Source organism: Myotis nattereri, assembly GCF_964212035.1.
Source record: "Myotis nattereri genome assembly, chromosome: 16".
NCBI lineage: Eukaryota > Metazoa > Chordata > Mammalia > Chiroptera > Vespertilionidae > Myotis > Myotis nattereri.
This window is the reverse complement of record NC_138091.1, coordinates 46,765,150-46,793,019: the sequence shown is the minus strand read 5'-3', so window position 1 is coordinate 46,793,019 and position 27,870 is coordinate 46,765,150. Positions and strand designations below refer to the sequence as shown.

General features: G+C 54.0%; 1 protein-coding gene across 8 annotated transcripts; it reads right to left on the bottom strand.

Annotated features, from left to right (window-relative positions):
* Positions 1 to 10,862: 10,862 nt before the first annotated feature.
* On the bottom strand, positions 10,863 to 20,106 carry COPZ2 (COPI coat complex subunit zeta 2). 8 transcript variants are annotated; one of them, XM_081110500.1, is made up of 10 exons: positions 19,963 to 20,106; positions 19,131 to 19,205; positions 17,188 to 17,269; positions 16,561 to 16,652; positions 16,093 to 16,148; positions 15,328 to 15,405; positions 13,776 to 13,827; positions 13,130 to 13,168; positions 12,413 to 12,500; positions 10,863 to 11,205 (listed from the first exon to the last, which is right to left on the bottom strand). In XM_081110500.1, the coding sequence occupies exons 1-9, from the start codon at positions 20,071 to 20,073 to the stop codon at positions 12,447 to 12,449; spliced, it is 639 nt and encodes a 212-aa protein (XP_080966626.1). In that variant the 5' UTR covers positions 20,074 to 20,106; the 3' UTR covers positions 10,863 to 11,205; positions 12,413 to 12,446. The 8 variants fall into 8 exon arrangements, with proteins under 8 accessions (XP_080966626.1, XP_080966628.1, XP_080966627.1 ...); XM_081110502.1 differs by having other exon boundaries at positions 19,131 to 19,199; XM_081110501.1 differs by lacking the exon at positions 12,413 to 12,500.
* Between the last annotated feature and the right edge of the window lie 7,764 nt (positions 20,107 to 27,870).

The following is a 27,870-nucleotide window of genomic DNA, read 5'->3' as shown; positions in this document are numbered from 1 at the left end:
GAGCAGCCAAGCCCGCGCCCCCGGGCTCCCAACAGCCCGGTGCAAAGCAGATGTTCCGCCGCGGACGCAGAGCGGCGCGGAGCCGCGCGCCCCAGAGGCCGCGGTTGCCATGGCGACGGCCGGGCCGCCTGCTGTCGCGGAGCGCGCTGTCTCGCCCGTTCAGTGATTACCTCCATCTCCGCCGCGGTCGCCATACGGCCCGGATTCTAATCAGACCCCCTCCCTCCCCTCCCCCCTCCCTGCGGCCCCGTGGAGCCGGCTCTCCTCGGCCCAGCCCACTACCCTCCGGCTCCCACGTCCCTGGGACTCATTAAGAGCTGCCGCTGCGTCTCTGATGGTGTGGAGGCAGGAGGAGGAGGGGAGATGCCCGGTCCTCCCGTGTTTAGGAATTACTCGCCCCAGTTGCGCACCTGAGGCCATCGGTGGTGGCGTACTGTCCCCTGGGGACTACCCCTCCTCTCCCGACTTGGCCATGTTGAGTCAGGTCACCTGAGGTCCCTGAGAGGTCAGGCAGGTAATCCTGTCGCCCCTCCACCTGGGCAGGACTCTCCCGTTCTGCACAGATGGCGCTGAGGAGGGTTTTTGGAGCGACCAGAGTCTCAGTCCAAGCTGTGCCCCTGGTGCTAAATCCGGTAGTTCTCAGACTCGGGGAGGGAAGGAGAGGCGGCCGTCCTCCAGGGACGCGGGCCGGCCTGAGTTAGGGCCCTGGTTCCTCTGACCCTCCCCTTCTCACACAGGCGGCTTTGCTACTCCCGGGCTGAGGGTGGTTTGCTGATAGGCGGGCTCCGATGCACCATGGCAGGCGGCTCGCCCAGCAAGCCATGCACTGGGTCCCTTCTGCAGGCGTGGTATGGGCACGGGTGGCGTTGCGATATTTCTGCTGGGGAAAGGAGGGTTCTTTCCCTGGGACATTGAGGCTTCATCGCAAGATCCCAAAGCATGGCCCCCTTTCCCACCACCCCTGGCTCCGGGAGAAACAGGTACTAACAGAGACCACAGGTAAAAGAGGACGGGGGGCTGGGTGAGGCCAGCGCGGCCCTGCAGAACGTGCGGGGTAGGGAGATGAGACTCGTGTGGATTCCACGTTCCAGGCAAAATCCCAAACCAGGAAGTTGAAGGCGGTTGGAGCAAAAAAGTAATTTTGTTTACAGGGTGGGACCCCCCCTCGGAGTGATGAGAAGTGGAAAAGTTCTCAGTGCCAGGGAGCTTGCTTAAAGGCTCCCACAACATCCACAACGCCAGCTTCCTCCCTGTGCTTGCCTGCAAAGCCCTGAGCAGTGGCAGCGAAAGAGAATAAATGCTACTCAGGGACCTCTCTCCACAATCTGAGAATCTTCATGTCGGAGCCGCAAGGGCCTTTCGGGGTCTACACCGATCCTTCATTTTACCGATGAGGAAACAGACCCGGCAAGGGACCGGAACGGGCTGAGATCCACAGGATAAGGGAACCAGGCTCTGCTTTCTGCTCCGCGGGCCACTGCTGCCCTTGCCTTTCCTCTCAGAGGCCATGACCGGGTGGGAAACTGGTTTCCAAGAGGCACAGGCAGAATCCCAACAATCTCAGGCCTCCCCGCGCCCGCGTCACCCTGTCTCCTGAAGGCAGCCCCACTGGAGTGACAGCTCCCGTTGGCCTGGCCCGCCCAGGGCCCCTGTGGGGGTGGTGGGTGGGGAGAGAGCTTTTGTGGGGCCTCCTGCAGTCCATTGTCGGCAGCTCTGTCTTTGTCTGTCTGTCACTCAGAAATGAGCCGCTATGGGGAGAGGTCAGGCTGGTTGGTGGCCTGTCCCTGTCAGTGAGGGGTGGGGAAGAAGGGGGGCAGGGCGAGGGGTGCGGGGGGGCGGGGGAGAGGGGCAGAACGCAGCTCCTCAACCCTCCTCAGCTCCTCAGCTCCCCTCAGGAATTCGGGCTTTGCTCATTTGAGGACCAGGGCAGCAACTGCCCACAACGACCCTTCCTTTCTTGCCAAGTGAGAGAGATCCATGGGTCCCCATTGGAGGTCAGTCTGGAAGAAGGGGCTCCGAAGGACTCTGACTCACACCTTCCAGGAAAGGGGTTCCATGGTGCCCTGTGCCACACAGCCAGCCACCCCTTGGCTCCCCTCCTGTGCTTGCCTGTCTCCCTGCCCCGCCCGCCTCGTATTCCCCAGGCTCCCCCTGCTCCCACTGCAGCCCACACAGATCCATCCCCTGAGAGCCCCAGCTTTCGGGGCGCAGCTCCTGCGGTACACTGCCACATCTCCCCAGATCGTGCGGTTTCCAGTCTCCCCTTGCTCTCCGCCCCCCCCCCCGGCCGCCCCCCCCCCTCCCCCGCACACGAATCTGCCTCCCCAGCTTCAACTGTTTTCAGGCTTCTCCCTCGCTGCCCCCCTGTGCACCAACTGTCTCCCCTGTTCCTGCTGTTTCCAGCTTCCCCTATGTTTCCTGGGTACACAAATTGGCCTCCCTGGGTTCGACAGTTTCCAGAACCCCCCTGTTCTCTCACTAGGCAGTTCCATCTCCCCAGCTTCAGCTGTTTTCAGGCTCCCCTCATTTGCCCTGTACAGGGACACCTCTCCCAGGTTCTGCTGTTTCCAGGCTCCTCTCTTTCCCTGGTACGCGGATCAGCCTCCAGCTTATGCTGATCCCAGCTGCCTAAGGGACTCGGCGGGTTTAGGGAGAGCGGAAGGAAGAAGTGAGTCAGAAAGAAGAGGAGAAAGAATGTTATGGGGAAGCTTCTCTTGTGACCCAGAGCCCTAAGCAGCTTGCAGCCTCTGGGCCTCTGGCTGTACACAGAGGTCCCTTGAGCCCGCCTGCCCTGGGGCACTCCAGTTCCCTGCTCCTTGCTGCTGCCCAGGGTCTGAGCTTGAAGCTAGGCACCCTCTGGGCAGCCCCATCTTGGAGGGGGTGCACGTGCACGGGCGCCCGGTGGGCAGGTCGGAGCCTTCCCCAGCCCGGCCTCCCTGTCTCTCCCTGCTGTTCCGTCCTTACGTCCCAGGTCTCTTTCCCACCTGCTGCGCCTCAGCTCCTCTCAGTTTATCCAGATACAACTTAAAGGGGCCCTCGCTGGTTTGGCTCAGTGGATAGAGCATCGGCCTGCGGACTGAAGGGTCCCAGGTCCGATTCTGGTCAGGGGCACGTGCCCCGTTCCCAGGTTATAGGCTCCATCCCTGGCAGGGGGCGTGCAGGAGGCAACTGATCAATGATTCTCATCATTGATGTTTCTTTCTCTCCCTCTTCCTTCCTCTCTGAAATAAATAAATAAATAAATAAATAAATAAATAAATAAATAAATATTTAAGAAAAGAACTTAAAAGAGACGTCAAATGCACCTCTTCCCAGAACAAAGTGGGTACAGAACTAGAGACCTCATCTTTTTTTCAGTTTTCAGGGTGAAGTAGTATTAATCTCAGGTCCTGGAAATTAATTGTGCCTGGACTAGCATCCTGGCATGCTCCTCCAGCCTTCATGAACAGTCCTTTCATCTTTGTTGCAGAAAAGCAGGCTCCCTGCATCCTAATCCTCCTTGGGGGAGGGGACTTGGAAAGGGGTGCAGTGTTCTGCATCGTTTTCCAGGATCCTTACTTTCTCTGATTCATTTTCATATTGCCCCCAAAGTTTCTACTAGGATCCGGGTATGCCTGCTTCTCATCTCCTCCCTCCACTCATTCACTCACCCACCCACTGGCCTCCTCCCAGCCACTTTGTCAGTCCCGATGCGCTATCTTGCCGGCTCCAGCAAACATTCTGGGTTCACAGCGAACAAATAGGAAGGGCAGGCCCACTGGGCCCAGGACAGTGTCCTAACAAAGGAGAGACCTTTTTTCCCAAAGTGAAGCCCACTCCTGGGTTCAGACGCACTGCTTCTGCTCACGGCTGTAGTTCCCCACCCGGCAGGTGGGGCAGATCATACCTGCCTCCCTCACCGCGGGAGGGAGTGCAAATAGGATTACCTTGTGGAGGACAGAGAATTCTTTTAAAGAACTTGACAAGTGTCAGTTATTTGCATAATCCTGTTAAAAGAAACCTGTGCAGGAAGCGATTCTGTATTTGGTCTATAAATGCTCCTTCCTTTGTTTGAAAATAAATGCAGCTAAAGGCACTCATTTATTATTTAATTATTTTAAGAACACCATTGGAGGCCCTGGCCAGGGAGAGCATTGTCCAGATGTGCCAAGGCTGTGGGTTTGATCCCTAGTCAGGGCACATACAAGAATCAACCAGTGAATAAGTGAAACAATAAATTGATGGTTTTTTTCTCTCCCTAGAATAAATAAATAAATAAATAAATAAATAAATAAATAAATAAATAAATAAAGGACACTATTGGAATCGGTGTACCTAGAAACTATAGCACATATACAGTTGTTAATACTCATGAAATGTAGGCTAAACATGGATGAATTTTAATGTATGTCAATTATCCTATATAATAAAAGCCTAATATGCTAAGTGTCCAATTGGCCGGTCGGCCCTTCAACCAATCAAAGTGTAATATGCTAATGATATGCTAAGACTGCTCAACCGCTCACTATGACGTGTACTGACCACCAGGGGGCAGACACTCCAACCAGTTGGTTAGCTTGCTGCTGGGGCCCAGCCGATAGGGACTGAACAAGCCTGGCCGGACACACCCTGGAGCCCTCCTGCGGTCCCTCTCAGGCTGACCAACCTCCCATATTCCTCCCTGGCCCCGATCATGAACCAGTGGGGACCTTCGGCCTGGCCTGCGCCCTCTCGCAATCCGGGACCCCTTGAGGGATGTTGGAGAGCCGGTTTCAGCCCGATCCCACAGGCCAGCCTGAGGGACCCCACTGGTGCACGAATTCATGCACCAGGCCTCTAGTACCTCAATAATTCTGATTGAAAACATGCAAAGAAAATGTGATTTGAGGCTCAAGTCAAGAACCCTGTTATTTTTTTAAATTGCCCAGAAATGCATTCCTTGCGACAGGAATTCTATTTATAAATGTTAGATTCTGAAGCTATGCAGGAAGCATAGGGCAGTGGGGCACAGGGTGCTGAGCAGGGTGTCAGGAAACCCTCATTCTTGTCTCAAGTTGTCACTTGTGAGCTGTACGACGGTGGGTAAGTCATTCCTTTGAACTTTACTTTCCTCATCTGAAAGTCTCTAGCTTGTTGTCCCAGAACCAACCAACTTCCTCTTTCTACCTCAGATTCTAATCCTTGTTCAGTGCCAAGCCCCTCGGACCCCTTCTCCACTCCAGCCACCTGGGGAGTGGGGTCCTGTCTTGAGTGTTGAAAAGGATGTCTGGCTGTCTGACATGCATCGCATCAGGGGCCCCGTGTTCTCAGCACAATTATCCGTGTTCCTAGAGTCTCTCACCTCCTCCTTCCCGCCAAGGTGCTCACACCTCTCACATAGGACACCCCTCCCTCCAAGGTTCTGCCCTGTGGTCTAGGGGATCCCTAGGAATGGATCCAATGCTCAGCACCATAGGATAACTGCCACCCGGTAGGTAATCGATAAAAATGCCCTCTAGATCTGGTTCCTGCAGGCCTTTCCACTGTCCCATCCTGGTAACTGGGCAAGGAAGGATGGACGTGGGGCTTGTCTTACAGCGCCATCTTCTGGACAGACCTGTAAACGCGGATTCTTGTTGCCCTGCAGAGAACGCTGAGATATTTTTTGACCTCAGGTTTTTGGTTTTTGGTTTGAAATCCCACCTGTATCCCCATAACTAAGTTCTGAATTCTGGACTTTCCTAGCCCTCTCCTAGAAGAGAATGTTCCAGGAGCCTTTCAATACAGAGCTAAACCCTCTAGAGTGGCAGAGACGGTCCCTAACCCACTGAAATCCAGAGGCCAGTCTTTTCCAATCATTCCATCCGTGAGCCCCTGTCCCCTCATACCTACTCCTTATGTCCCTAGCATACCCACTCCAGGAATCAGGAGACAGGGCTAAGCTTCCATGACCTTCAGAGTTTTGGCCTCAAGATTTCCTGGATGAAGGCTCCTTGACAGCCATGAGAATAAGATACACACGTAACATGTCTTACAAATCAGGTGTCTGGACAAAGAGAAATTGTGGTTTTGGTCAAATGAAATCATCTCTCTCTTGCTACTTTTTCTTTCATTTGGTCGTGTGTGTGTGTGTGTGTGTGTGTGTGTGTGTGTTTTCAGAGTGGGGATAGGTGAGGGTGATAGAAGGACACCCCATATATAAGCTGTAAAATGGATTTACTACTCTTTAACATACTTTTTGTAACCTAAATGTCCAAATTATCATTCCTAACAAAGTGGTTCCTTTGGCACCCCCTTTGGGAATTATTGCTCACAATTATCTAAATTAATTCAAACTCTGGATGGACTTGATTTTTGCAAGTGGTTTGGCGACACAATCAACAATCAAGCTGCATGGCACTGTTTTCTATAAAGAATGAGAAGCGACTGTAATGACAACAGTTGCCGTCTGGGCCCTGGCTGGGCAGCTCGGTTGGTTAAAGCGTCACCCCGATATATCAAGGTTGCAGGTTCGACCCCAGGCCAGGAATCGAATCAACCAATGAATGCATAAGTAAGTGCAACAACAAATCGATGTTTCTCTCTCTCTCACATCGGATAAAAACAAACAAAACACACACACACACACACACACACACACAACACCCCAATTGCCTTCTGTGGATCATACATTGACCCTAAATTCTTATTCCCCCTCTTTAGTCCATCTTTCGTGTCACTGACAGAGTTCCTTGCTCAAAACACAGAGTTGATATCACGTAACTGCTTGAAAATCTCCAATGGCCCCATTACCTTCCGAATGCAAGCCCAGCTCCTTAGCTCTGTGGTTGGAGCAAAAAGCTATTGGCAATGGAGTCTGCCAGCAATGGGTTTAAAATCTCACCTCTGTGCCCGGAGGCAAATTACCCAAACTCTTTTGCCCTCGGTTATAAGAACGGGGCGACCAACACCTACTCCGTTAGGTTGTTTTGAGAACAATGGTATTTCTAAGGTGTACAAAGTAGTAAACAGCAAACGACAGTTATTCTTCCACATGTCGCTCAACACTCGCCTTGGTCCCGTTACAGCCTGCCTCGGGAGAAACCTCAACACACCCAGCTTTCCCACGGAGACACACATCCTTCTCCAGCTACGTATGCCTCCCTGCAGCCCCCTAGACGGGTTCTCTGCCTCCTCTCTTTGCTTGTATTATTGCTCCCCGTTTAGTGTCTCTTATACTGACTTCTCTCTGTCAAATACCATGTAATACGCCATGTCCTCGGTCAGTGTTTATCATTTCATTCAGGACTTTGTTCCAGTCCGGTGGTAAGCTTCTTGGGTCAGGATCTGTCTTCCAATTCAGCTGAGCAGCCCCCACCAAGCCCCAGGCAGGTGCCTGGTTCAGGACAGCCAGTTAGGAAATGTCTGTTAGAAGAATTTATTCCAAAAGAGACTTTATTTTACTAGTACTTCCATTTTTTTTTAAATTAATACTGCTTCCCCCCCCCCCCCTTTTTACCAGCGAGTCCGCTTTGAGGGATCCACTCACCTGCGTGTACAGCCTGAAGTGCACATGGGTTCCACCATCGCTCCCATTTCTTTAGATCCTCATCTAAGATATTTCCCAGTTTTAGTTGGTAGAGAGGAGGAAGAGAGGAGGAGACGAAGGAGGACTATACAAATGTTGTTGATAGAGTAAAATTTGGCAGCCATTGGATTTTGTGCCTTTTTAAATGAAATATGACTTACCTACAAGAAAGAACACACATCTTAGATGTAAGTGGAGAAACATCGATTTGATGTTACACCACTCAGATCAAGGCATAGAACGTCCTTTGAGTTAAAAAGGTATTTTTACCTTGAAATATCTCTCAAATCCCTTCTCTCCTTCCAACCTTTCACCCCCATCCCACTACCACATCTGGGCCCAATCACTGGTGAGTCAGTCTCCCTCCCTCCCCCTCCCCCCTCCCCGTTACCCCCCCCTTCCTAGCTTATGACAAACACTCAAATATTTGAATAAAGGAATGAATGAATGAACAAACGAATGAACCAAAGGAACGCACGAATATTGCTAAGTGAATGAGACCCAGTTTGGAGGGAAAGAGAGGTCTGTAGTGTTGTGCCCAAAGTGCTTAGGGTAAATTATTCTTTCTACTTTGCCTACATCAGGTTCAGGAGTTAAAGGATTTCTACTGGGAATTCAAAGACAAGATATTTTCTCTCGGTAGCGTTTCAAATGGAGATTGAGGGCCCAGAGAGTTCGCACTATAGGGGGGTCTCCCCCCCCCCCACCTGTCCAGCCCCGCCTTCACCTAAGCGGGCTGCAAGGTAAAGACACCGCCGCCCTCTCCAGGGGGTCCAGTCAGCAGGGGGCCATTCATCACTGTCTGGATGCGAGCCAATCGGACCAGCTCTGCTCCCTGCCAGCCAATGGCTGCGAGGCAGGGGGCGCGGAGAGGCGTGGCTGGCGCACGGCGGTATAAAGAGGCACCACCTCTGTGTCCCTGGCCCAGTGAAGGTGGGGCTGGCGTCCCCCCTGCACCAGAGCCCCCCTTCCCCCAGCAGTGCCTCCGAGTGCGCCCTCTGCCTGGGCCCAGGCTCAGGGGGTCTCTGAAGTGCCCCGGTGCCAGTTCAGCAGGAGGAAAGGGGTTCCCAGAAGCCCCTTCCCCTCCATGTACTCGAGATCCTCTGGGTCGCCCAGGAGATCAACGGGGCGAGGGATGCAGAACGACGGGGCGGGGCCTGGGGTGAGAGCAGCCGGGAAGGCAGGCCCCGGAGGCCGCTCGCGCCGGGAACCGCCGGCTGCTCTTCCCGGAACCCGGTTCTGGGCAGACGGCGCCACGCCCACCCGCTGCTCCGCGATCCCTCCGCGCCCGAGGCTCGCGCCTGCGGCCGCGCTAATGAGGCCGTCTGAGCGGAGCCGGTGCCAGCGGTCAGCTCCGGGCAGACGGCCAGGCCCGCCGTCCCGGGGGCTCCGCGGGGCTGCGGGCGCCGAGAGGGGGCCGGGGACTCAATGGGGTCTTCCCCCCGCCCCCGGGGGGCCGGGCCTGCACACTTGGGCACCCTGGGAGGGGGCAGCGTCCCCTCCCCGCTGGTCCTCCCGGGTTCAGCCCTTTTTGCGCCGCCCTCTTTCCCGCTGCGGGCTTGGGTCGGCTGCAACCGCGGGCGAGGACTCCTGATCGCCTCCCTGCATGGCTGTCCCCTCGGATCATTCCCCTTAACCCAGAACAGTCCCCGTGTGGGCGAGGAGTTCGGGCGGCCCCCGGCAGGGGTGCGAGAAAGCCACCTCTCTCCAGCAGCGCCCTTCCCGAGCCCGCTCTGCGGAAACTGCTGCAGACACTTTGACCTTGCCGGACCTCAGTGTGCCCCTCCGCGAAATGGGGGTAGCGTCGCACAGTCCGCAGGGTTCAGTGAGCCAGTGTGTGGGAAACGCCGGGCCCTCACCATCCTGTTCCTGCGCAGCTGGGATTGCAGGGCCCGGGAGGGCGCGACCGGGTTGCTAGGAAGCGAACTTGCCCTTCCCGTCCTTGTGGTCTTTTAGAGGCGGTGGATGCAGCCGGACACCGGATGAGGCCGCATATTTGCCAAAGTATTTCTGGAAAATTTCTCATTTCCCGTCGCCACACTGGCCCCTGAACTCCACAGCCTTTAATTGCATACTCTCTGTTCCCTTTCAGAGTTGCCGTTTGGCATTATTTACTGGAATGGGTTATACACTGTATATGTTTCTATAACTACATCTTGATCGTTTTCTCCAATTACAGAAATAGTCGTGCCCATTATAAAAGTCCCATCTTAGAGGGGCTTGTAATGAAGGGCGTGGAACCCGCAGCGACAGCTTCAATTAACACCCAGGGCTCGCGGCGTTTTTACCGTAGCTGCTGGCGGCAGTTCCTGTGCCCGCGCGGGCGGGGAACTCGCAGGGCGGGTCCAGGGGGCGGTTGTTTGTGCGAAGCTCGTCGCCGAGTAGGAGCCCCGGCAGGATCCGGCAGGAGCCGGGGTGGGTCCCGCCCTGGGGGGCGGGGTTAGTCAGGGAGCGAGACCCAGAGGGAGCGCGTTTCCCCTACTTACCTCCAGGGGGCGCTACAGGATCGCGGATGCGCTCCTGGGGCGGGGCTCCCCTCGGCCAGGGCGCCAGCGAGGGGCGGGGCCGGGGCGGGACGGGGCCTGGCGGCTGCAGTTAGCATGGGATCCAGGGAAACAAGTTTTCCGGGGACTTAGGTACGTGGACGCAGAAAGTATAGGCGTCCCAGGAAGAAGGGGAGAAACGAAGATGGGGGGAGGCCTGGGACGGGGCGAGAAAAGAGGAGTCACGTCGCCCAGAAAGTCGTTCCATCCTTCTCTCCACCAGACCTGCAATCAATTCTTCACACCCGCTGGAGTGCACTGGGTGCTCTGGACACAAACGCTCGCCCCCAGCATCCGGGCCCAGCCATGGCAAGCTTGCAGGGCTCCAGTGCCCAGGGTGCATGCCAGTTTAAGAATTCCACAGTCCCAGACATGCCAAGAACAACAGGCACGCTGTTCCTCAATTTGTCCCCAGGAAGCCCTACGCCCTTCCCTTCTGGAGGCTGGTCATAGAGGAGTGACTCACAGAATCCCCAGTGGGCCCACCACGTGTGCCATCTTTGGTCTCCTTTTCCCAAATGTGTGCCATTTCTCCGATTACTATTTACCGTGTCACGCAAACGTAGTACCACCTATGGGGCCTCCTGGTATTCCTGCCACACCCCCTCGCTATGTTAAAGTGTCCCCTCCCCTTGACCTACCTCTCCCCAGTCACATAACCACTGGGATATGCCCTGGTAATGGGCATCCTAAAGACGAGGCAAAGAAAGTGCAGGAACCCTTAACGGACCACACACACACACACACACACACACACACACACACACACACTTCCCGGCCAAGAGAGGAGACCATTGGCAGGAAACAAGAACAGGTTTATTAGGGCTCTGGGTTCAGGGATGCCTAAGGTCTGAGTTTAACTCGGCTGGTTCTCGAGGCCCAAGGAGCAGGCCAGGGCAATGAGAAGTGGTGACTCTGTGCTAAAGCCAATTTTTTTTCTCATTTCAGAGTCTCTGCCCCGAGACCTCGGGAGTTGGTTCTGGGAGGTCCTGGGCATACAGAGGGGCCTCTCCTGTCCCCTGGGGTCTCGGAGTTTTTGCCAGGATTGGGGAAATTATCTGGGGGCAGGGAGCCTCGAATGCACAGCCTTCATTTCAGTAATGACCATTTAATTTGTTCCTTGGCAGACTGAAGAACCTGGGGTGGGGAGGAAGGTTGAGAGAAAGAATTCAGGAGAATGTCAATGCCTTGATACTGCAGGGGAGGGGGGCTACAGCCCACCTCCCCTGTGTCCCTGCAACTCCTGGTCACTAGGTGACAGCAGCTCATCTCTACCTGACTTAAGCAGGGGATAGGGCGCCAGAGGAAAGCGCAGTCCAAACGCTGCAGGCAGCTCCCAGCCCAGGCCTGCCCGGCCCTCTGGTTTCTGCATCTGCGGTGGTGGGTGTGGCGACAGGCTCTGTCATTCCCATACCGTGTCATGCTAGCTCCTGCCCACAGTGCCACGTCCAGGCAGACACTGGGCCCAGCCTGACGCTGCCTGAGCTCAGACACCTCAGCAAAACTCTAGGTCTGCCCTTGGCTGGCAGTGTGTCTGTCCTCCACCCCCACCAGCTGCTGATGTGGCACAGCTGGCCAACAGTGGCTGGCCAGACAGAGCCACGGGACACCTGCGCCCGGATCGTGCACGCTCACCTGCAGCTGAGGAAACAACCGCAGGCCAGTGCTGACGCAAAGGCGTACCAAGGCGCACACACAGCCCCAACACGGTGGTGACGCCACGTATGCCTCTCCGGTCGTCCCTCCTGCCACCCAGCCTCACCCCCTTCTGAAGGCTCGTCCCACGATGTGTGTCCCTTCTTCCTGCACAGTCTCCCTTCCTCTCTCAGGGACAGCATGGCCCTGGGCGGGGGTGGGGGGGGGGGAGCGGGGGTACTCCTGCTTCTCTTGCCAGAATCCAACTTTCTCCTGGTTTCATCCTCCACTCGCTCCCTGCGACTTTCTTGGTTTTTACTCAAGGATTCCATTAAAAGGGCTGTGTCTTCCTTCTTTCTCCCTTTGGAAAAGGAGGAGCTGGGCAAAGAGTTTTCCATGCACTGGCTCACCTAGTTCTCATGATAACTCTATGAGGCGTGTCCCATGATTATGTGAGGCCCAGAGAGGTTGAGAAACTTGCCCTCGGTAACCCAGATTCTAGGTGGCAAAGCGGAACATACACGCCTGTGTCTGCTCTGCTCATGCTCCCTAACCTCTTTGGACCTGAAACTGCCGCAGGGCTGTCTGTATTCCTGCCGGCAGAGTAGAGGGAGGCCTGGGAGCCACGAAGAGGGAGAGGCAGGGTGAGCACCAGGGCAGTGCAGGCAAGTGGGCAGCACACCTAGGGCTCCACACGGATGCTACACACCCGTCTAGGCCTGGGCCACCACAGCAGGAGGGAGTTAGTGCCGGGGCAGGAAGCTCCATAAAACCAGGATTAGTCTGTGCAGAGAGACCTGCGGGCAGACAGACGGAGGTCAAGCAGTCAGCCTGATAAGCAGGAAGTTTGCACAGCTGGGAAACCGTCAGGCCACAGATCCAGGGACCTCCCCCTTGCCCCACATGCACCCCCAGTTAGGACCATGCAGGGGACTGGCGGGGATGGAGTTTTCCACAGCCAGGGGCTAGGTGGCAAGTGAGGAGTAGAGCAAGTGAGATCTTACCACGGGCTCCAGGGTCCCTAAACAATTACAGCTTGGACCTTAACATTGAGGGGTGAGGGTTTGGAGGAAAACTATTTGTTGTCCTTTCTGGGCGAGGGGGAGCATCAGGGCCTGCACCCCGGGATTGCTTTGGGGAAAAGTGACCCAGCCATCTCCAGGGAGGGCATTTACCGCAGGGTTTCAGTCTAACGATACCAAGCCAGGAGATGAGGTGGCTGCCAGTAGGGTGTGCGTCAATGATCAATGCCCAGCTCGGCACCACCCCGGAGACTCTAGCAGCCTCCCGTGACTCTCCAACAGATGGCCTGTCACTGTCTAATCCCTCCCGCACCCTGACTTCTCAGCCTTCACAGCCCCCGCTGGGTCCCCCTCAGAGGTGCTGCTCTCCGCCCTCTAGCCCAAGGCAGATGTTGGGGGCCTACCTGGGCCACACTCTGCTCAGTCAAGCCGCCGTCATCTGCCTGTGGGGAAGCAGTGGCAGAGGGTGGTCAGCCAGGGCGGGAGTAATGGGCTTAGAAAGGGAGGTGAAGGGGTGGTGGCAAGGGGTGCAGTGTTATGGGATCCGGCACTGCACCTGGATCACCCGTGTGTGGAAGCCCTGCACCTTGTCATTTGGAAGCCAGGACCCCCGAGGCCCTGCTATGGTGCCTGGAGAGTAAGGGAATGCAGGGAATAAAGATGGGAGGGAAGGTTTACTTCAGACAGGAAAGCCACACGAGGCAGGGCCATTCTATCTAGACTGCCACTCCCCAACTTCAAGGCCAAGGCAGCCACTGGTGTCTCTCTGAGAGTTTATTTCCCCAGTCTGTATTTCCCACCAGGGAGGAGGGGGAGCTACTTGGTGATTCCACAGGGGGAGAGGACAGCAGATCTCTTTTACTAACTGACACCCCCAAACTGCTGCTCCCCCAAGTGCATCATCCCAGTAATTGCTTCTGCTAGAGGAGCTTGGGCGCCCCCCTCCACCCCCCTCCCTAGGCTCTGGCAGCCCCAGCACAGGGAAGACAGGAGCTGGGGAGGATGGGAAGGGCAGCCTAGAGGAGATGAGGGCATGCAGGGGACTCTTACCCTAAAATTCACTTTCTGGATCACTTGCTGAGGGTCGCTCTCCAGAATCACGCTACACGATGAGAGAGAAGCCAGGAGGAAAATCAGTGGCGTGATTCTCCCCTCTGCAGCCTCTCGCTGCTAAGCCTCCTCCCTCAACCACCATATCCTGCAAAATTCCCCTCCGGGGGGACCTTCCCCCTGATATTTCTCAAGGAAGAACTCTCCCTGACCATGGAGACCCCTCAACTCTGGTTCTTCTATACTTCAAACCTGCTGGTCAGACACTTGGTCATCATGGGCAGAAGCTGTGCAATAGAGTGAGTCCAGGCCAGGAACATTGGGTGTCAAAAGCAGGGGCTGGGACACTCAGAGCTCTTGAAAGTTCACTTCCCCTTCTGGGTCAGGGTTGGATTCAGGAAAGTTCAGAGAAGGAAGGGAGGTGCCTTGGGGTCTCTATCTCATTTCACTAGTATTCTGTGCCATATGCAAAAGAAATGGGAACTCCATGGGTCTGTCCTAAGCCCCGCCCCCCATTTTATAACTGTGTGTGTGTGCTTCCCTTAAAGACGTTCTCCCAAATTGTATATACTTCTGGTTCCACAAAACCCGGTCTTATTCCATCTCTCTTGGGCCTCAGCCATTAGCACAAAGCCTTGCAGTAACAGGAAGTCAATGGGGAGGGAAGGGAGAGGAATTCCATAGTCCCCCATCTCCCAGAGCTCCCTGCCCCCTCCCCCCGGGCGTGTGGTACAGTGCCATGGAAAGAGCCCAATCTTGAACCATGCCCATGGTTTTAGACCTTGGCCCTGCCGTGTGACCTTGAGCAAGTCACTTGAATCTCTGAGCCTCTGTTCCCTCATCTCTAAAATGGATGTAATGATAGAGTGTGTGTGTGTCTTTAAGATAATTAGTTTCTAGTACCTTTGCCCCTGAGTGAGAATTTCATTTTCTCCCGTTATTTCCCTCCATGGAAATTCACTAACCCACCCTTCTCATAAGGACGCCCAGCTTCCTAAGAATAGCATACCAGCCGCAGGTGACATTTATTGAAGGAGAACCGTGAACTTGACCGGCATCACCTTATTTAATCTCCATACCCGATGAGGTCGTGCCTTTATCATCCCCATTAGAAAGACAGGCAAAGTGAGGCTCAGGGAGAGTCCGTAACTGGCCCAGGCCACATATCTAGGCAAGGTTGGAACGGAGCTCTGAGAGTGGGGGGTGTGGAGGCAACAGGGCTCCAACGGAATGGAGTCCTTCTAGGGAGGGGCAAGTGCCTGCTGCCTGCTTCTCCTGGGCTCTGGAGAGCAAACCATTTCGCCCACCCCTGCCTGTCCAACAGCCAGCCGCAGCTGGGCATCAAATCCCTTTCTTGTTTGCTTGACTTAGATTAACACTGACCTCAACCTCTGTCCTCATGAGTGGGGCGGGGGGATGGGATCACCGGAATATGCTGGGGAAAGGGGGAGAAGGTGGCCAGAGGAGCCAGCAGCGTGCTGGGTACAATCTAGAGGGGATGATCTCCAACGGCACCCCCCTCCATGAGTGTCCCTGGCCACCCCCTCCTTACCCGCCATCCACAATCTCGTCCAGCACCAGGAAGGCTCCATCCATGTTATCCATCAGCCAGCGCTTCTCCACGTTCTTCCTGCAGGAGATACAGCTGCTGAGCTTCCCCGTGGCCAGGAGGAGCCAGGTCCCCGCCGAGGTGAGACAGACCCCCCTCTCCATCCACACCCCACCACACGCCCAACAAGCACTGGGAAGGACAATGTCAAGGGCAGTGAGGGCTTCGCCTGTGCAAGGGATTCCCGAGCAGAGGACAGGCCTGCTGCCTTAAACCCTCTTTGCCCAACCCCCTACACGTGGGGCATTGATGTTGTGCCCCCCATGGCACCCCTGATGCATTTCATAACTATACTTAACTGTGTTGACTAGGGAATGCATGTATTTTTGGATTTTCCTACTTTGGTTTCCTAAGGTCATGCCCACTGGAATAGATACTGGATAACTGAATTGGGGTCTGGTGAAAACCACCTTGAGCCTCAAGTCAGAAAACCTGAGTTCGAGTCTCTGCTGTGATATAAACCATTTGTAACCTCAGGCAAATCATTTCGCTTTTCTAGACCTCATTTTCTGGCCGTACCTTCATATTGCCCTGTTCCGGGTGATACCATGTGGCTAGGTAAAGGGCAGAGGTCTTGGAGGGGGATGCTCCAGCTCCAGGCTTAGTCTGGTAGGGACGTCAGGACAAAAGCATGGGGGAAGGGCCCTGTCTTTGTGATGTATCAAGGCCTGGGGGGTGGGGCCTTGAAGGGCCGAGGATCTCACTCACCTTAACACGTGGTTCAGGGACTCAAACAGGCAGGTGAGAACAGACATGAGCATCAGCTGAGGTTGGGCAGATATACGGGAGGAGGGAAACGAGAGAGCTTGAGATCGGGAAGGCCGAACGAAGACCTCAGCGTCAACCTGCGTGGGAAACTGTCCTTTTCCAGATCGACAGGGCTGAGACTGCCTGCAGCTTGACCTTGGAGCAGGGTTGGGAAGCACTAGAGTGGGACGCTGAGTATCTTTCTCTATGGTGCTCAAAACAAGGAACAAAAGCTCCTGCAGAGAACTTCACTTCTGGTCCCTAAGGAACCTAAGGGGCATAACGGGTATACCTCGTCCCAGAAAGAACCATTCTGGCTGCTCACCAACCCCCAGAGCTTAGAAGGAGGGGTACCCAGCTTCTACCCCGGACTCCAAGCCATTCCCCCACAGACAGACCCTCCTTGTCACCCCAACCTCCTGAATTCACCTCATTCTCCTGGGATGAGCCCACCACGTACAGGAAGAGGTCGATGCTGCTCTTGTAGACGATGGTCATGCCCCCGAAAAACGCAATCTCACCTAGAAGTAGAGGAGACTTTCCGTTCTGGCCCCGCCTCCCCATCTCCAGCTCTGCTCTTCTCCCTCTCTTTCATTCCTCCCTTCCTAAGGAACCCTTGGAAAGACTAGCATAGGGACGCTACCATTAGGCTACGCTGTGTCCTTCCCTCCACCCCCTATTTCTAGTGATTGCCTCACTCTGAGGAGTCAACAAACCCAGTTCAAGGTCGACCTTGCACCCCCGCTCCCACCATGTGCAATGCCCTGGACCGGTCCCAGGCCGGTAGGGGGCCCACAACTCAGTCGGCCTCTTCCCCTGAGAGCGAGGTCTAGGTGTGCAGGCGGTGGGAGGTTTGAGAGTGATGGTGTGTGTGTATGTGTGTGTGTGAAGGTTCCCCAGACGTAGAAATGAACAGCTGGGAAGGAGAGGAAAACAGAACCTCTGAAGAAAAGGAAATGGCCTGTGGGTGTGCAGGCCCGACGGGGACAGATGTGTCCAGATGGAGAGGACAGGGCGTATCTGAGAGTTCTGGACCAGGAAGAGGAGAGTACTTACTGTCGGTCCGGTTGGTCTTATTGAAGACATTTTTCTCGAAGGCCATCTGCTCCTTCATAGAGGGGAATGTGTCATCATAATACTATGAGAAAGGGGAGGAGAAGGGGCGATAGCCATTCCCCAGAGCCTGGCTCCTCCATGGAAGGGTGGCAGGGAATGGTGGGTGCTGGCCAAGTGCCCATCACTTCTATATTGCCCCCTAGGCCTGACTGCTCGCTGTTTCCCTATAGACACAAATTCTAAGCAAAGAATAATAAAAAGTAGAGAAGTTTTAAGGCCTTTTTTTTTTTTTTTTTTTTTTGGAGTCCTCTCCTGATTCTTGGAGGCTTTTGTATGTTGAGCAGATGTGCGGTGTGCTGAGGATTGGGGTGATCACCAAGTCATGCTGTTTCTACACGGACCTGAGTCTACAGGAAAGAGGGTAGAGCCCGGGGTCCTTCTTCTCCACAATAATAATCATAACTACTTTATCCCCATTGCACTGATGGGGAAACTGAGGAGAAGAAGTCAGGTAACTTCTCACAGTTGTAGGGGCAGAACTGGGATTCAACACCCAGGATGGTTTGACTTCCGGCAGAGCTATGAAGACAACATACCTGAGGAACAATCCCCAGGACACATTGCACAGTGTGTACTGAAGTCAGTGCTGTTGTGTCTGGGTTTGGTGAGCCCCTCTCTCAGACTCAGTTTCTTAACCTGAACATGAATGTGTCCTGTTGGGATGAGGTCCTGAAACCTTTGACATTGCTGATCCACCTCTGACCATCTGCTGGGGCAAGGTCTGGTGAGCTCAGCTCTCAATTTTCTGAATGTGGATTATGCCCCTTAGTACCCCAATGGCAGGCAAATTAGTAGTCTTCCTGCTGGCCGCTGAAGGCGTAAAGGCAAACAAGCAAATCTATAAATTATTTCATAGCTAGTTTAGATACCATATCCCTACTATAGTTAGTTGTGTTGAGGTAGACATTTATTTTTGGACTAGAGGCCCGGTGCATGAAATTTGTGCACTGGAAGGGGGGGTCCCTCAGCCCGGCCTGCACCCTCTCACAGTCCGGGACCCCTCATTCTTTACGGCCTGCCTGCTCCCTGCTCCTTACTGCTGCTGCTGCTGCTGCCGCAGAGGCAGGAGAGGCTCCCGCCACTGCCACTGTGCTCACCAGCCATGAGCCCGGCTTCTGGCTGAGCAGGGCTCCCCCTGTGGGAGCACACTGACCACCAGGGGGCAGCTCCTGCGTTGAGCGTCTGCCCCTTGGTGGTCAGTGTGCATCATAGCAACCGGTTGTTCTGGTCCTTCCGGTCTTTCCGCCATAAGGATGGCTTAGGCTTTTATTATGTAGATTATCCTAGGCCATGTTTACTGGGATAGATACCGCATAACTGATTAGTTTGTGCAGGGAAAGCCACCCTTCTGAGCTCCAAGCCAGAATACTTGCGTTCAGATCGCTGCTCTGATATTAACCCTTGTGACTGCAGGCAACTCATTTAGCTTCTCTAGACCAGGCCGCATTTCCTTCATTTGTGAAAGAGCTGGATTTTGTGCTCTCTAATCCTGCCTGGTTCTAGACTCCTCAGACCAAATCCTCAGTGTTTGCTAAGCTGTAGAAGAAAAGTGAAGGTTGCTTGTTTAGAATTCGGGGACCTGGACTCCTGGGTCCCAGGCTCAACACTCCACTGACCCCTGAGGAGGTCCCTTCCGCGCCCAGGGTCCAGCTGGCGAACGGAAAGGATGACCAAAGACATTTCGGGGGACATGGTTAGAATCAGGGGTCAGCAGTCTGAGGGGGGCAGGAAGATGGGCAGCGTGACCTTTGCAGGGTCCAAGCGGAGCTGCTCTGAGTCACAGAACCCACAGTGGGTCTCTCCTGAGGCAGCTGCGTGGGGACTTTTGTTTTGGGGACAGAAGTACAGTCTTCAGGGGCCCTCGGGTGAGGGTGGGAGGTTACCTTGGCCAGCAGGCGGCGTCCGTCACTATCTAGGATGAAAACAGCCTTGATGGTGTAGAGGGAAGGTTCCTGCAACTGACACGGGGTCGGGGTGAGGGGAGCTCCGTCGGCCCCTGACTCTAGGCAGGTGCCCTGTCCTTGGTTTTACGGCCCCGGGAGCCCATGCTCAGGCTCCAGTGACCCGCGCCTACAAGGTCCAGAGCCGGTGCTGGCCCAGTCCTGTCCCTCAGGGGCCCACTCCGGGCCTCTCCCCTCCCAGGCGGATGCCCCCTGCAGGCCCCTGGTGGGCGCTCTGCACAGTGTGCGGAAGGTCCGCCCGGGCCCAAGTTCTGTCATGCACTGACTGCTCCAGAGCCCGAGTCGGAGTGTATCACAGAACCTGGGCCGGGGGGACAGCGGTGCCTCCTCCTTCCAGCTGACCTCGGGGTCCAGGCTGGACCCCCTCTCTGAGCGCGCCCCTGCCTCCCCCGCGCGGGTGGGCTCCAGAGCGCCCCCGTCCGCCCGCCGCCCCTGGGCGCCCCCGCCACTCCCTCCCTCCCTCCCTCCCTGCAGAACCTCCACCTCCCCCCCCCCCCCAGCCGTCCCCCTCTCTGCTCCAAATGGATCCAGAACTTCGGCCCCACGCGGACGCGGGACAGGCCTCCTCGGGAGCCCGTGCCCGCGCCCGCAAGAACTTTCCTCGCCGCCCGGCCCGGCCCCCTCCCTGGGCGGCTCGGGGGTGGCACCAAGGTCCCGGCGCCCGGCGTGCAAGTTGTGAGTGAGGTGCCCCCCTCCCCACCTCGGCCCCGATTCCTGCCGCCCCGGACCCCGGCCCCGCCCGCCTGCTCCATACCCGCGACCCCGCGGGCTCCCCGGCCGGGGCGGGCGGTGCTGGGGCCCCGATCTGGGCGGCCGCGGCCCCCTCCCCCGGGTGCGGACGTGGCCAGGCCTCGGGCCGCTGCATTCCGCTCGCCGCCGCGCGCTGACAGCGCCTCCCGCCGCCCCGCCCCGCGCCCGCCCCGGCCGTTCCCTGCGGCCCTGCCCTCCTCCGGGCCCGCCCCGCTGTCCCTTCCCGCCGCTCCTCCCTGCGCCCACACCCCGCGCCCCTTTCCCCAGCTCCTTTCTTTCTCTCCCGAAAGTCCGGAGCCCGTCCTCCTTGCCCCGGGCCAGCCCAGCCCAGCCCCCTGCCTGTCCCCTCCTTTCTGGCCTGCGGGTTTGGTTTGCGCTGGCTAAACGGGGGGCAGCAGAAAACACAGGCAAAGTCCAGTTTTGTCTCTTAACTACGGGTAAGTACCACGCGGACAAATACGATCGGGCCTCGGGGACAAGTTATAGCAGCGGGAGCCGATGGGGACGGCTCTGGGGGGACCCTCTGCGCCCAACAGGTCCGCCCACTCCCGCCTCCTCCCGGGGAGCCATGGCCCCAGGCCCCGCTGAGGTCTCCCAAGACACAGGCAAACCTGAAGCAGGACAGACGCCTGCAGCACAAATGCTCCCAGTGGCACCGGGCTTTGCCATGCTTCAGCGTCTTTGGTGGAAGTATACCAGATGGCCAGCTTTCCCTTCAGGATCCCCAAGGCCAGTGGGAAGGTCCTACTAGGAGTCAATAGGACTTACCCATTTACCCACAAAACCCTCAGGCATCTGTTTTACACTCAAGCACTTCCACATACATTACCCAATATAACCCCACCTGACGTAGGTGTTATCACCCCCATTTTAAGGGAGGGAGACTCAGACCTTTTCAAGATCTTTTCTTTTTTTAAATATAGTTTTATTGAGCCCAGCCCACGTGGTTCAGTGGTTGAACTCTGACCTATGAACCAGAAGGTTACGGTTAGATTCCGGTGAGGGCACATGCCCAGGTTGTGGGCTCCATCCCCAGTGTGGGGTGCAGGAGGCAGCCGATCAATGATTCTCTCTCATCATTGATGTTTCTCTCTCTCTCTCCCTCTTTGAAATCAATAAAAAAAAAATTTTAAATATATTTTTTATTGTTTCTTTGCAAGACAGATAATAAATAGATATGATGTGAGTTGCTGATAAATGCTACAAAGAATAACAGAGCAGGACCAGGGGTCAGGAATGTAAGGGATTGGTGGGGGCAGGGTGGAGTGCCATTTTCCTTAGTGTCACTGGGGAAAGCCTTCAAGAAGGTGACATTTGAAGAAAGAGCTGAAGGAGGTGACAGAGTAAGCCATGCAAACATCTGACGAAAGCATCTACTGAACCTCTTTTTTTTTTTTTATAAATATATTTTATTGATTTTTTACAGAGAGGAAGGGAGAGAGATAGAGAGTCAGAAACATCGATGGGAGAGAAACATCGATCAGCCGCCTCCTGCACGTCCCCCACCGGGGATGTGCCCGCAACCCAGGTACATGCCCTCGATCGGAATCGAACCCGGGACCCCTCAGTCCGCAGGCTGACGCTCTATCCACTGAGCCAAACCGGTTTCGGCTACTGAACCTCTTTTTATGATGACTTAGAAGGCACACCTGAACCTTCCTTGCAGGCTGCCAGAGTTATAATAGTGAACATTAACCAACACGGGTACAATTGGTACAATTCGGGGGTGAGGCGGGGGTTGGGGGGAGGGGGCAGCAGTATTTTATTTGGCTTCCAGATCACCAGAAATGATGTCCATGATCATGTCAGCTTGGTGTGTTATAAAAAAATACCGACTTGATTATTTTGATCCCTTAATATTTTTGTGAGCTAGTCCACTTAGGGAGCTGGTGTGGCTCCATGGGGAGAGGTGGGAGAGGAGTTAGAGGAGGACTGGATAAGAAGGTACTAGAGCCCTGGCTGGTTTGGCTCAGTGGATAGAGCATCAGCCTGTGGACTGAAGGGTCCCAGGTTTGATTCTGGTCAAGGGCATGTACCTTGGTTGCGGGCACATCCCCAGTAGGGGGTGTGCAGGAGGCAGCTGATTGATGTTTCTCTCTCATCGATGTTTCTGACTCTCTATCCCTCTCCCTTCCTCTCTGTAAAAAATCAATAAAATATATATATTTTTAAAAAGGTACTAGAGAGAGGCACAGGGGCTGGCATAAAGAGAAGGCCAGGAAAGGAAGCTTGAGGACCATAAAATCCTTATCACCACCACCTCCTTGGCTGCTCTTTTTAATCCCCAGGATGCTGTGGTGAAGAAATTCAGAGCCTTCAAGTTAAGTTTTCAAGGAAGAGATTCTCCTCATTGACTCTCCTCCGCAGGGCCCCAGCCTAGGGTGCCCCTTTAATGAGATTCTATGTAAAAATACAAGCTCAGAGTGCACAGTGCGGGCCAGTCTCTCCCACAGAGCATCGCCTCAGGAGGACCTCACAGTGTAAGCCTGGCAGCACCCGAGGAGCGGCCAAGGGCAGCAGAAAACCTCCCCAGAATGAGGAAGCCGGAGCTGGGTTCAAAAACAGCACAGCTCTGCCCAGCCCGTGTGACTCGGTTGAGTGTTGGCTCAAGCACCAGGAGGTCACTGGTTCAATTCCCTGTCAGGGCACGTGCCTGGGTTTCAGGCTCGATTCCCAGTAGGGGGTATGTAGGCAGGAGGCAGCTTATCAGTGTTTCTCTCTCACATCAATGTTTCGCTCTCTCTCTTCCTCTCTCTGAAATAAATAAAACCTTATATATGTACTTTCTTTTTTTAAATTCTCACCTGAGGATATTTTTTTCATTGATTTTTAAATAGAGTGGAGGAGAGGGAGGGAGGGAGGAGGGGAGAGAGAGAGAGAGAGAGACACATCAATTGGCTGCCTCCCGCTCTCGGGGCATGGGATTGAACCAGAGACCCTTTGGTCCAAGGGCCGACACTCTAACCACTGAGCAAACCCTGCCAGAGCTAACCCTATTAAACAACAACAACAACAACAACAACAACAACACAGCCTTTGTGTTTCTTTGCTCTCTGCTCCCTTCAGGGTGTGTGTGCTGGGGGGGAGAGGGGGGAGCATTTGCATCTCTAACCAGCATCTGTGGAGTAGCTGAACTCAGAATTGGTCCTGAAAACACACACACACACACACACACACACACACACACACACACACCCTTTGGAATCTCCAAGAGGCAAGTGATTCAAATGGGTTCCCCTCTGGGCCTTGGTATGTCTTGGAGGTGAGTCCATTCTGTTTCCTCTGACTCAGCCTGCTGCTGCCACATTTCTGTGTTGTCTGTCCTAGGATTTTGGCATCTGTTCTTGTGTGACAAGAAGCAACAGCTCCCTTGGGTAGCAGCTCTATCTTTCCTGCTATAATGTCAAGAGGGGGAGGTGTGTGTGGAATGTGAGGCATGGGTGTGTGTGCTTGCGGTATTCTGCAGAGAGAAAATGAAAGCTTCCATGCTCTGTGTGCCGGCTGGTTTCCAGTTGACCACCCTACGCACAGCTCTCATATCTTCAACGCCTTTGGCTTTCTCTGGGAGAATAAGGTTGTAGGATGGGCAGGGACCTAGCGATCAGCTCTATGCCTGAGTGACTTTATCCGTAGGATCTAATTTTTTTTTAAACCCAAACCTTTCCCCTCCCTTGATTTTTAGAGAGAGGAAGGGAGAGGGAGAGAGAGAGAGACAGAAACATCGGTGTAAGAGAGGAACGTCGACGGTTCCCCTCCTGTACCCACCGGGACTGGGAATTGAACCCAAAACCTTTTGGTGCATGGGCTGATGCTCTAACCAACCCAGCCCCCTAGCCAGGGCACATCAGTCTGATTTTTAGACTTTGAATGTGTATACTGTTATTTCCACTTAGCTCAGGAGGCCTCAACTCGTAAGTGGCAGAGCCATAGTTTTGAACCCAGCTCTGAGTCCAAAACACTCTTACAATAGGGCCTCCCTGATTGTGACGTGCCCCACGGAGTGCAATCTATACAAAGAAAATTACCCAGCATTGTTAGGGACAACACGGGGAGGACTTACAGGGCTCAGCTTCCTAAAACATTATACCAAGACATGAATGAACCATGAGGTGTTTTTGCCGGCTCGCTAGGTCAAGGAAGAGAGCATTTGGGGATGGAGAAATACTACATCCTTTTGCAGGCAGTGATTCTAGTGGGTGCTCATGCATTATCACTGTTGTCCTTCTTTTTAATCCTTACCTACGGTATGTTTTTATTGATTTTGGAGAGCGGGAGAGAGAGAGACATTGATATGAGAGAAACATCGATTACTTTTCTCCCGTACTTGCCCCGACAGGGGAATAAACCCGAACCCACAACCTTTCAGTGATGGGGCGATACTCTAACCAACGGACCCGCCCGGCCAGGGCCACTGTTGTCCTTCTTACCCAGGTTGGGGTCTTACTCCAAGCTCGTGGTGCTCTGGCTGCGCAGAAGAATCACCAGAGGAGCTTTTACAAATCTCTGATGCCCAGGGCTGCTCTGGGAGACTCTGGTTGGCGGTGAGACCTGGACACTGATGTTTTTGTTTTGTTAATCCTCACCCGAGGGTATTTTTTCCATTGATTTTTATTTTTAAAAAAATATATTTTTATTGATTTCAGAGAGGAAGGGAGAGGGAGAGGGAGAGGGAGAGCGAGATAGAAACATCAGTGATGAGAGAGAATCATTGATTGGCTGCCTCCTGCACGCCCCCTACTGGGGACCAAGCCCACAACCCAGCATGTGCCTTTGGCCAGAATTGAGCGGGAGACCCCTCATGTGCTGTTGGCCGGAATCGAACTGGGGCCCTTCAGTTCACAAGCCAATGCTCTATCCACTGAGCCAAACCAGCTAGGTCTTCCCGCTGATTTTTAAAGAGAGTGGAAGGAGGGAGGGAGGGAGAGAGAGGGGGTGGAGGGAGAGAGAGAGAGAGCGCAAAAGAGAGACACTGATGTGAGAGAGACACATCGACTGTTTGCTTCCCGCACATGCCCCGACCAGGGAGCAACCCAGGTAAATGCCCCTGACTGGGAACCGAACCGGAGACCCTTCCGTGCTCAGGCCGACGCTAACCACTGAAAACGCCGCTAGGGCCAGCCACTGATAGCTTTTACAAGCTCCCCAGGTGATGCTAGGGTTAAGAAGCAATCTCCCAAGACAGGTGTGATGGGTGCACAGGGAGAGGCTTTACCTATTTTGGTGGCTTAATGGTAACAAGCTTGCTAATGATGTTTACCAAGTAAGGAAGGCGCCAGATGTCTGGATTAGCTGGAAAACTAATTGATTTCCTTGCAAAACATGATACCATTTAGTATTGACAGAATGTAATCCTAGAACCTCAGAAGGGTGTAAGGAAATCTTCGGCAGGCATCTAATCCATCGCTCTGGACTAGATGGAAGTTGGAAACTGAGAAATATTTATATAGATTAGCAACATTTAAAAACTTGTGTGTGTGTGTTTTTTTAGAGAGAGTGGAGGGGGAGAGACAGAAATCTCAATGTGAGACACATCGATTGGATGCCTCCCACACGGGGATCGAGCCTGCAACCAAGGTATGTGCCCTTGACCAGAATCAAACTCGGGGACCCTTCAGTCTGCGGGCTCCCTCCACTGAGCCAAACTGGCAAGGGCTAAAAACATTTTTAAAGAAAGGAAAAACTAATGGGCAACCCGAAGAGCAGAAAGACTGCATTCCTCCTTAGGGGGAAAAGCAATTCCTGCTCTTCCAGAACAATCCAAGCCCCAGCCAGTCCACCTTCCCACACCCCCCTCTCCGGGGGTTTCCATCCTTGCAGGATGACTAGACGATGGCTGTGCCTGCTGGTGGCAGCAACAACTTTTCCTATAGAGGAAGCTGGGTCAACAGAGATGACCAGGACGAGAGGGGATTTCTCAGATACCCGTCTCTCTTTATGGCCCCAAATCCCTGTGTATTAGGACTAAGCCTCTTCTCCCTGGCTTCCTGCAGCCTCCTCTTCTCTCCCGAGCAGCAGGGAGTCGCAGGGGCAAGGCTTGGCTTTAGCGGAAGGCTCCCAGCCTCGCCCTCAGGGAGAAAGCGCATGTGCTCACTTGTTCCAGTGGTCTTTTCGGTCTGATTCAATGGGTATATCAGGACTGATGACACATCAGCATGCCATCTTTCTTTTGCTTCTTGAGTAAATGTCCTATTAACAGCTGTCCCAGGCGAGGGGATGGGGGTGTCGGGGGAAGGGAGGAGGGCAGCTTCCTGGGAGAAGGACACACCCTGGATTTTACAAGGTTAATCAGTGGGTCCAGGGAAGGTTTGCACCTGCTCAGACTTGATCTGGAACTCTAGACAAGCGTGGAAGACAGCCTTTCGATCTCTGCTCCCTCCCGTGGGGTATTACATAGCCTGGGTGCCCACACCCCGACAGGCCTAATGGCTTGCTGCTGCCTGACATTGTCTCTATAGCTATATAGTATTCTCCTCAGTCCTTGCAACGGGCCAGCAATTCTTTCTCTTTCCTGTTCTCTTCCCACCTTTGGGTAACTGCTAAGCAGTAAACTTTTTCTAACCACCAAGAGTAGTTCCTTTAACCTAACAACACAGTTCATAAGCCCTCTCTCTCCCCTGTTCATTCAAGTAATTTTATACGCCTTTCAACACAGTACTTGAAGTTGGAAGGCAAAGAACATGAATAGGATTGTTAGGCAAAAACAAAAGACCTCTCCACCCCTCCTCTTAAGAATTAACATAGCGCCCCCCCCCCCATTCTCTCAGCGTCAGCCACTCCCTCCACACCCAGGACCCCAGAGAAGAGAGAAGGAAAGGAGAGGATGGGTAAAAGTGCCACCTCAAGAAACTGAGTCATTAAAAAGTGACCAAATGAATTTAGGCTTTCAAAGTTAATGTGACAGTATCACATGTTATCTCCCCAGTGTGGGCTTCCCACCAATAGCTGCCATTTCATTTCAGTGAATATTTCTTATGTATTTGATTTCGTGTTAGTTATATATATCTACCATATGGCTGCATTTCTTGTCCTAGGCACCTGGTACTGTGCTGTACAGCTTAAAAGGGACTTGGGAAATACAAACGGGCTTTTCCAGTACTCCCCATAAAAGACTGCCCAGTTTTAAAAAATCCTCACCCAAGGGTATGTCCATTGATTTTAGAGAAAGGAAGGGGGAGGGAAACATCAATGTGAGAGAACGCTATCTATTGGTCACCTCCTGTACGCATCCAAATCAGGGGGATTGGGCCCGAAACCTAGGTATGTGCCCTGACGGGGAATCAAACCCAGAACAATTTGGTATATGGGACAGTGCTTCCAACCAACTGAGCCACATGGCCAGGAAGGGTTTTTTGCTTGTGTGTGTGTGTGTGTGTGTGTGTGTGTGTGTGTGTGTGTAACTGTGTCAGTGTTTAAAATCTTTAATAATAAAAGTGTAATATGCTAATTAGACTGATGGCCGAACGACTTTCCGGATGACCTTCCAGACGAAGCCGGGGCTGCAAGGGCCGCAGCTGCGAGGGGCAAGCCCCTTGCACGGATTTCTGGCCTCTAGTGGTTCTGTATTTGCTGTCAAACAAATGACCACACTTTGTGTGCAGCCTCTTGTTCTACCTTCTCAAAATAGTATTAAGCCCTATAACGTTAGTCTAGCCTTGACATCTTTTAGTTCTATTTTTAAAGTATTTCTTCTCACCCCCCTTAGTATGTTCTTAGAATTAATGATCACACCTCCTTTCTCCTCCTTTCTTATCCATTAGTATTAACCTTCATGGTCTTATTAATTCAGGTCTCTGATTTCCTTGGCAATATGCCATCTCCTTCAAAACCCATCTCCTTCAAGTATTAATTTCTGCTTTTAACACAAACTTCTAATGACAGGCCTGCCTGCTTGAACTCCTTTAATTATTCAGTA